The 10,586-nt window shown below is 31.6% G+C and overlaps 1 protein-coding gene across 7 annotated transcripts in view; it reads right to left on the bottom strand.

The window, feature by feature from the left end:
* Nucleotides 1–5,466: 5,466 nt before the first annotated feature.
* Nucleotides 5,467–10,586, bottom strand: part of LOC134718519 (uncharacterized) — a 42,678-nt gene continuing 37,558 nt past the window's right edge. For all 7 annotated transcript variants that reach the window (XM_063581098.1, XM_063581095.1, XM_063581097.1 and 4 more), the window contains one exon: nt 5,467–10,235. In XM_063581098.1, the coding sequence (XP_063437168.1) occupies nt 9,384–10,235 (852 nt within the window). In that variant the 3' untranslated portion in view covers nt 5,467–9,383. The remainder of the gene's footprint in view (nt 10,236–10,586) is intronic.

The following is a 10,586-nucleotide window of genomic DNA, read 5'->3' as shown; positions in this document are numbered from 1 at the left end:
AGATTAAAACAACTTTCAAAGGCAAAGCATTGGTTTTGTAACAATTTTAAATGTTAAATCATGTGTCCTTTTGAAATTCGTAGCAAACAACTTTTAATATTGTCTTTTTAGCTCTCCTGGTCCAAAGGGCCAAGTGAGCTTTTCTCATCACTTGGCGTCCGTCATCGTCGTCCGTCGTCGTTAACTTTTACACGAATCTTCTCCTCTGAAACTACTGGGCCAAATTAAACCAAACTTGGCCACAATTATCATTGGGTTATAGAGTTTAAAAAATGTGTGGCGTGACCCGGCAAACCATCCAAGATGGCCACCATGGCTAAAAATAGAACATAGAGGTAAAATGCAGTCTTTGGCTTATAACTCACAAAACCAAAGCATTTAGAGCAAATCTGACATGGAGTGAAATTGTTAATCAGGTGGAGATCTATCTGCCCTGAAATTTTCAGATGAAAACAACCTGTTGTTGGGTTGCTGCCCCTGAATTGGTAATGTTATGGAAATTTTGATGTTTTTGGTTATTATTTAGAATATTATTATAGATAGAGATAAACTGTAAACAACAATAATGTTCAGCAAAGTAAGATATACAAATAAGTCAACATGTCCAAAATGGTCAGTTGACCCCTTTAGGAGTTATTGCCCTTTATGGTCAATTTTTAACCATTTAACGTATATCTTAGTAATCTTTTACAAAAATCTTCTCTGAAACTACTGGGCCAACTTAATCTAAACTTGGCCACAATCATCTTTCGGGTATCTAGTTTAAAAAATGTGTGGCATGACCTCGGCCAACGAATCAAGATGGCTGCCACAGCTAAAAATAGAACATAGGGGTAAAATGTAGTTTTTGGCTTATAACTCAAAAACAAAAGCATTTATAGCAAATCTGACACTTTGAAATTGTTTATCAGGTGAAGATCTATCTGCCCTGAAATTTTCAGATGGATCGGACAATCTGTTGTGAGGTTGCCCCTAAATTTTAAGGAAATTTTGTCGTTTTTTTTATTATCTCGAATATTATTATAGATAGAGATAAACTGTAAACAGCAATAATGTACAGCAAAGTAAGACCTAAAAATAAGTCAACATGACCAAAATGGTCAATTGACTCCCTAAGGAGTTATTGTACTTTATAGTCAATTTATAACAATTTTAATAAAATTTGTAAATTTTTATTAAAATATTCCACTGAAACTACTGGGCCAAGTTCATTATAGACAGAAATAATTGTAAGTAGCAAGACTGTTCAGTAAAGTAAGATGTACAAACACATCACAACCACCAAAACACAATTTTGTCATGAATCCATCTTCGTCCTTTGTCAAATATTCACATACACCAAGGTGAGCGACACAGGCTCTTTAGAGCCTATAGTTGAAGATGTACGTAGTTTCAAATAACACTATTTCTATAGCATGGCAGGATATTTTTAAAACCAGATTTTACACAGATTCGGGCATCAACTTTTTTGTAAACATTTTAGAAAAAAATATATTTAAAAATGTATATATACAAATGTGTTATCATGCTTTTAATTAATATTATAAAGTTATAAATTATTTATTTATGAACATCTTCAATACAAAAAAAATGATTGTACTCAGTGTATTTTTAATGCTTGATATTGTCATAAAATGATTTAAAATTATCATTTATAATTATATATGCTTATTAAAGCTTATTTATTCTCTACTAATCACATCAATGAACAGCTTTATTCAGTGCCGGCTAAATAGCAAATTTGCTATTTTGCCGGTGCCGGTCAAATAGCAAATTTGCTATTTAGCCGGTGCCGGTCAAATAGCCACTGCCTTAAAAAAAAACATCATGAACTACTGACTTAAAAATTCACTTTTGTGACGGTTCAATATTTAATCATTTAAGTTTGGATGTAACGGGTCTTCTGACGTTATTTTGTTATCAACTCCCATAGACATAAGTTATTCATGTGAACGTTACATCATCAAGGTTTTTTTATGGTTTGCCAAGGTTTAAACATTTTGTTAAAATGAAATTTAGAATTAAATTATAAGAAATGACTGTTATATTTTTTCTGTCTATTCGAAATAACGTAAAAAATGTGGTGCACACTGTTAAAAACCCGTTACGCGCATTTATCAGTGTGCACCAAATTTTTTATGTTATTTCTTCATAAACAGGAAAAATATTACAGTCATTCCTTAAATAGTAATATTATCGATACAGAGAGGAAATAAAAGCGCTCTAAAATGATGTGGATAAGATATGGTGTCCTCTTTATCATACAATATCTGTCCTGACTTAGAAATATTATTGGTTTACAATGAAGCCATATATATTTACATGATAAAGAATATATAGATATAGGAAGATCATGAAGATGTGGTGTGAGTGCCAATGAGACAACTCTCCATCCAAATAACAATTTAAAAATAAGTAAACCATTATAGGTCAATGTACGCCCTTCAACACTGAGCATTGGCTCACACCGAACGACAAGCTATAAAAGGTCCCATATGATTAGTTTTGGTTGATGCGGTCAAATAATTTTGTTATTAAAACAACTCAGTCTGATATATCGAAACTTCTGAAATTTATTAACAATTCAATATTTTGAATTAAAAGAGGACACGCTGTCAATTGAATTATACAATCCATCGTGATTGGTTGTTGTCTGCTCTATGGTTGGGTTGTTGTTGCCCAGACACATATTTTTGTTCCATGAGTCAGTCTGAGGTATGAAAACTAGCTGATGTTTGTTTCTGATGCGATATTTTGAATAAAACTAGGAAATGATGGCACTCTCAATCAAATTGAATGCGAATTTTTTTTGTGGTTGTTGATTTCCAATATTGCAGTTATTTATAAACTACAGTCCCTCTTGACCTAAAATTATAACTGATGTACTGTACAACTATCTAGACTTGCATAAAAAAAAAAAAATATGGTCATTTTTGGTTGATGCGGTCGAACGATTTTATTACACGACTCAGTCTGAAGTATGAAAACTACTGATATTTGTTTACGATTCAATACTTTAAATAAAAATAGGATATGCTGACACTATAAATTCATGCGAACAAAATTTTTAAGTCATTGTTTTCCAATATTGCTGTAACTTGTATATTATAGTCCCTCTTGACCTAAAATTATAACTGAATTACTGTGCAGCTATATACTAAGCAGATTTGTAGAAAGAAAGAGCAAATAAGGTCAGTTTAGATTGGTGCGGTCAAAATATTTTATTACAAGACTCAGTCTGAAGTATGAAAACTACTGATATTTGTTTACAATTCAATACTTTGAATAAAAAGAGGTCATGCTAGCACTTTAAATTCATGTGAACAAAAGTTTGAGGTCATTGTTTTCCAATATTGCTGTAACTTGTATATTACAGTCCCTCTTGACCTAAATTTATAACTGAATTACTGTGCAGCTATATATATTTGCAGGAAGAAAGAGCAAATAAGGTCAGTTTAGATTGATGGGGTCAAAAGATTATTGTATAACAGGTCCGTCCGAGGTATTAAAACTACTTGTAAAAAGATATCACATTTGTTTACAATTCAATATCTTAAATAAAAAGAGGACATGCTTTAACTATAAATTGAGTGCAAATAAAATTTTGAAATGATTAATGTTTTCCAATATAATTGGTATCCCCGCCTAAAGATAACCTGGATTCCTGCAGTTTGCAGCTAAATGTATATAGATTTATATGATGAAATCAAATATGATCAGTTTAAGTTAATAGTGGCTCAATGGCAGATCCAGAGCGGTGGGGGGACCCCCTTTTTTTGACGATCAATGCATTTGAATGAGGACATTAAGTTGGACCCCTCCTCCCCCCCCCCCCCCCCCCCCCCCCCCCTTTAAAACTGCTGGATCCGTCCCTGGTGGTTTGGGCCAGAATACATTTTTTTATGTAAAATAAGCCATCCTGACTCCACAAATGACAAATGTAAAACAATTGAAATAAAAATCCCCCCCCTTTTTCCCAATATTAACTGCTTAATCTATGTTCAAAAATGAAAGAAAAACAAATAATTTATGTAACACATCAACAAAAGAAAATCACTGAATAACAGGCTCCAGACTTGGAACAGTCACATACATGCAGAATATGACAGGGTTAAACATGTTCTCTTGCCGACGAAAAATTTGAAATAAAACCGGCAAAATAGCAAAACTCTTTATAATATTAATCCCTATTTTGCCGAAGCCTTTACATTTAGACAAAGAGTTCTTAAAACTTATAAATCAATTCTAGACGTAGAATTTATAAATCAATTTTAGCCGTCGGATTTAAAAATCAATTCTAGCCGTAGAATTTACAAATCAATTCTAGCCGTAGAATAATTCTGTAATCAGAACTGTTCTAGAAGTAGAACTGACTAAAACTGTTCTAGAGTATAACTGTCAGGATCAGTTCTAGGTAGAACTGTCCAAATCAGTTCTAGGGTAGAACTGTCAGGATCAGTTCTAGGTAGAACTGTCCAAATCAGTTCTAGGTAGAACTGACCAAATCAGTTCTAGCTAGAACAGTTCTAACCTAGAACTGACTAAAAGGTGTCAGGCTGACAGTTCTACGTACTGTCCTAGAACAGTTCTCCTGACAGATTCTGACAGATTTAATGAGAGGTTAGAAGTGATCTCCACTGTATTTACCAGATTTGTAGTCACATATGCAACAGGACGTTTGCCACATTTCGAGAAGAATCTACTTACTCTTCCGGAGCACCTGAGATCACCCCTAGTTTTTGGTGGGGTTCGTGTTGTTTGTTCTTAAGTTTTTTATGTTGTATCATGTGTACTTTTGTTTGTGTGATTGCCTTTTTCATATTTAGCCATGGCGTTGTCAGTTTATTTTAGAATTGTGAGTTTGACTGTCCCTCTGGTTTCTTTCCTCCCTCTTTTACAGAATAACAAGGGTCAAACTAATTTCCCTCCTCTGCTGGGACTGGGACAGGGACATAAAAACGAAGAAATGAATCAAAACAGAGTCATTCAAAACAAAAGATTTTGACAGAAAGATAACAATTGGAGCATATCCTCTATCAATTTATCATATATGGCTTGTACTTTAAGGGAAGTTTTTCTACCACACAATTATTAATAAGATATAATACAATTAGTTTAACATTTCAATGTGACTAATTAGTTCTAATATGATTGGTTTACTATTTCAATGTGACCAATAAGATCTAATATGATTGGTTTAACTTTTCAATGTGACCGATAAGTTCTAATATGATTGGTTTAATATTTCAAGGTGACCAATCAATTCTAATATAATTGGTTAACTATTTCAATGTGACCAATAAGATCTAATATGATTGGTTTAATATTTCAATGTGACCAAGACGTTCTAATATGATTGGTTTAACATTTCAATGTGACCAAGACGTTCTAATATGATTGGTTTAATATTTCAATGTGACCAAGACGTTCTAATATGATTGGTTTATATCAAAGTAAACAAGAAGATCTAATACCATTGGTTTATTTCAATGCATAGTTTAACATATAAATAAATTATAGCACACATTAATTGGACTACATTATTAAGCAATTACACAGCAGAATAAAACTTCTGTCATAATTCTCCTAGTTAGTTCAATGTACATACAATTGACTTCAATACAAAATGAACTCAAATAACCTTCATTACAAAATGTAACACAAATGACCTTCATTACAAAATGTAGCTCAAGTAACCTTCATTACAAAATGTCACTTGAATGACCTTCATTCACATGTTTAGGTTTTTAACTCCATTTCTTAAATTCCTATTTTTAGCCTTTTTTTTAAATTGTAGTCATGTATGGAAAATAGCTGTCAGATATATCCTCTTCTCATTTATGCCATATAAACGAAAGACGAACAGACGGCATTGGAAGAGAGCACAGACCAGAAAACATATCGCCAATAAATAGGGCATAAAAAACACTTTATTTTCTTACTCTTTAAAAGAAATATTATGTTAAAACTTGAACTTGATTAAAAAAAAAATATTAGATTAATAATTATAATGAAGACAAATCGAAAACAAATCAGTCTAAAAATAATCTGCCTAATTTATCATTATTAAGAAGTGTTTTTAACAAAATATAAGATAAATGTTACCATAGATACATTTTCATAACCATATAAAAAGTCTTACCAAACATGCACACAGCTTAAAATTTATCATTCAATATTAAACATTGATAATAAATAAAATAAACAATATATATTGCACATAATTATACATGATGTGATTTGTCATAAAAAGTGTGTACATAAATAAAACATTAAACCTAGTTTATTAATAACATTGTTACACATGTATAATTAGATATATGTATTGATTTTAATTTCTGAGAAACAAAAGTCTTTCAAAAAAGGGCAGTCAGTGGGCCCCCACTAATGAAAATTTCTAGATCCGCCAGTGTTGTTAAATATGTATAAGATAAATTTATTGGTTTTAATTTCTGAAGAACAAAATTCTTTCACAAAGGGGGGGAGGAATAAAACCTGGATTTCAGCATTTGTAATGTGAGTTATCTCCCTTTGAACACTTTTCATTCCAACCCAGTGTGGTATTATATTACAGGTGCATTTCACACTTACAGATGTAAATACCTTTTAGTTTCATGAGTAACCCCTCAACCTTTTTGTTTGATTGAACTTTGAAATTAACATGCCCATATGTGTCGTACTAAGAACATTAGAATTTAAATTAAGAAATCTAATTATTCAGATTGTTTTTCACAAGTAAATTTCACAACCAAGATTTTGTTTTTTCCATCCTTTAGGAGTACATTTTGAAAAAATAAATAAATCTTAAACAAACATTGATCAGATAACATACTGTTAAGTTTTGGGACTTTGGAAGGAAAACTGGCAATGGATGTCACTTAAAATGTAAATTGAACACATTTGACCACATGTGAGGTATTTACTTACAATCTGACAAGCTGTTTATCACATGTGAGGTATTTACTTACAATCTGACAAGCTGTTTATCACATGTGAGGTATTTACTTACAATCTGACAAACTATTTATCACTGTAGATGAATTATTTAGACCCTTGTCCATCACAACTGGACATGCTATAGCTAGTGATTTCTATATATTGTCCAACAATTAAGGTCCTGATTATTCTATGAAATTTCCAATGAAACCAAAACAAAGTGCAACAAATCACTATAATGGTGGCATCATATATGTGATAGACACATAATAATACATAACAACTAACACCGGTACTAAATATCTATATAGAACATTACAACACCCATGAAGACTTCATAATTGAGGTTAGAGTGAACAGTAAGAACTTAATTTAGTGGATAATTTATTTTATGATATATGTTAAGCATGTTAAGCTAAAGACCAATTCATGGCAATTGAATTTTGAGATTATCAAATTACCTTGATTTATTTAAGGTGGTAGACCTTGACTAAGGGGAACAACTCTTAAAATCATCAGTATGTTTGTGTCCATCATTTTCATAAATCGATTCTAAGCTTCTATGTTACATGGAGGATTTCCAATCTGTTTTAGGTAAAAGCTTAAAATACATTGATAAATCATGAATTTTACACAGGTGTAAATTTTCGGTTATTTTCGGGGATAGATCAAAATTGCTAAAATAAATTCCACCAATTTTACACCCGTGAAAAAACCTGCGATACAATACCATGGGGCCTCTACCAATATACCATGTGTACAATCCGTTTACTTATCTTAATTAAATTTCTGCCTTTCTTATGATGTGTATGTAGTTTATAAATCTTGTGACTGGATCCATATAATAGATTCCATCTATATATATATCCATATAATAAAAAAAATTACAGAAAATAAAAAAGAATATAAAAATAAAATTTAGCAGAAAAAAACTGGAATATAAAAAGTAGGCGTACTGTCATGACTGTATAATAAAATATAATTCTGATGTTGAAATGAATGAATACAAGTCAGTTTTATGCAAAAATAAAATCAGCAAATTTGACGGTTACAAAAATTATTCTCCAAGCTATAAATAAAAACAAATAAGATTAAAATTGAGGTTGTTACCAATATACACTACAACCAGCATGGATTTGTCCTTCCACTCATCCATTGTGTCCACCATTTTAAGATGATATGCCACTTCTATATTTTTGATAATTGAGGTTGGAAAGAGTTAAAACAGATAAACATGATGAACTCCAACATGTCCAAGTGGCAAGAATAAACAAAATAATTGATCTTTTATTATAATTAAAGAATTGAGCATAAAAATCACTTTGATTTTTTTTTTAAAGCGATCGTATGAATTTTTATTAAATCTTTTTTAAATTGAGTGGATATGGATATAAGTTGGCTCTCCACAGTGGACAGGTAAAGAAAGCATCATCCACTTTGGCTGTAGTGTATTTGACTAGATCTTAATAAGAATATCTATCATGGCAGAGGTTTATCTTGAGTCTAATGCTGGCTAATACTTTTAAAACAGTAAATAACTATAACCTTTTGATTTTGAATTGAAACTCAATCTTATTTTTAAAGTTTTGAAAAAAATATTTTAAACTATGTTAGTTTTCATGCTCCTTGTGCAGGATCTTCTTGCTGTGTTGGAGATTAGTTAGCGGCTGTTTTCTGCTGTTTGGTCTGGTTGTAATGTGTCTTTGACACATTCCTCATTTCCATTCTCAATTCTATTCAGTAAAATTTGACCTGTCTGTCACGTTAATTGTCATGATTGTACCAAATATAATTTTAAAATACAATGAAATAAAAAAATTAAAATGGTTTTCTGGTACATCATGTTCATATAAAAATTTAATCTTTAAAGAAATTACACTGGTACGCATTTAAAACATATGTAAAAGACATTGTTAAAATGAGCACCATTTAACTGTACTTTTTTCAACGTAAATAAAACTGTTATTGTCATCAAAGTCATACATTACTTATAATTCAGACAAGTGTAGAGTGTTACATTGAAACATATGAAATGGTAGATAATCATTTCATTTGTCATGTTTGAGCTGCATCGGATAAAAATCAACCTTATGCAAGTTCATGTATACATGTACAAGTGAAAAAACATGTGTAGGACTTTGATTTTTTTTTAAAGTTCAAATAAAGTTGAACAGGGAATTATGAAATAAAAGTAAATAATGGTATGTCTTATTGGGTTCTTATAACATGTATAACAACTCTTTTTTCATTTACAAAATTTTGAAAGAGATTTTTTAAAATCAAAATAGGTTACGAGAAGTATTTGATCTTCATTTGTATTACATGTATCCAATGATTTCTATCTGACACAACTCGTTTCACATGTTTAAATAGGTTAAACTTAAGATAATTTATGACAGATATTTAATGAGTGGCCTTTTTAAATGCATTACAAAATACCATCATTATTATTCTGATAAATGATTACGTACACATTCAGACAACATATAGGCAGTAGCCTTCAGTAAAAACTTCATCTGATAAAAATGTTTTAGTGAATACAATTCTTTCAATCCCATGATCCTCTCCTTAGCAATGAACTGTACAAGGTTAGCCCGTTCTGTTTCTAACCATATTGATAGTTTGGGTTCTATATTGCTCTCTCGCTGCATCTCACTTTTAAAGTAAGTATCTTTTGGTCCCCACAACAAGAATTCTATATAGCACCTAACCTGAGCAAGGGACTCTAATCTTCTGTATTGTAACATTTTACCGATTTTAAAAATGCCCATATGAAATTTACCTCCCTTTGAATAAGCTCGGTAATTTAAATTTTCGGCTAAATACTTTTCCATGTACGCACATATAGACTCCACTTGCGAACTGTCGTGTTGTTTCTGATGAGGCAAGAATGCTATTGTGTTCCCATGGCAACGACTGCCAGGAGCAAGAACAAAGACATCACGGAAGTTTGCCTCGCCTAATGAGAAGCCGTGTTCTAAGCAGTGTGAAATAGCACTAAGGATCTGTAGGACATGAAATAATAAAATCTCTAAATGTTCCTCCGATGGTGTGGCAGAATCGTAAATCTTCTCCAGGGAAGCTAAGTGATTATTCATATTGTCAGTGATATCAAACTGTCCAGCAGCAATAAAACATTTAGCTGAATCAGGTTGTTTGTTGGAGTACTGTAAAAGTTGATTTGTTTTGATAAAATCGTCAGTTAAATAGGAATGAGGGACCATGTCAGAGAATATCACACTTGGATGTAATAAGCTCGGGTGTTCTACAATACTGATATCTGGTCGGGAGTGAAGCAGCTGAAATAAGAACAAATTGCACTGATTAGAAAAAATATTTAACAATAGAATTATCTCCCTTTCACTGCAGTAGAAAACATAATTTTGTATTTTTGAATGCTGATATCTGGTAGGGGGTAAAGCAGCTGAAATTCAAACAAATGACTGATCAGAAGGGAAAAAAATATTTTAGAGTTATCTCCCTTTTACTGCAGGAGAAATCCAATTTTTGTATTTTTGAAGATGTCAAATTTGCAAAACTTTCTGTTTACAATTTATTGGACCACAGATGAATTATCACGTTGTTATTGGTTAAACGCCGTCACGTGGTGACCCCCTATGAGACCGTATGGGGTTAGTAAGTTTCATATG

Source organism: Mytilus trossulus, chromosome 5, assembly GCF_036588685.1.
Source record: "Mytilus trossulus isolate FHL-02 chromosome 5, PNRI_Mtr1.1.1.hap1, whole genome shotgun sequence".
NCBI lineage: Eukaryota > Metazoa > Mollusca > Bivalvia > Mytilida > Mytilidae > Mytilus > Mytilus trossulus.
The sequence above is the reverse complement of the archived record's forward strand: the minus strand, read 5'-3'. Positions and strand labels throughout refer to the sequence as shown.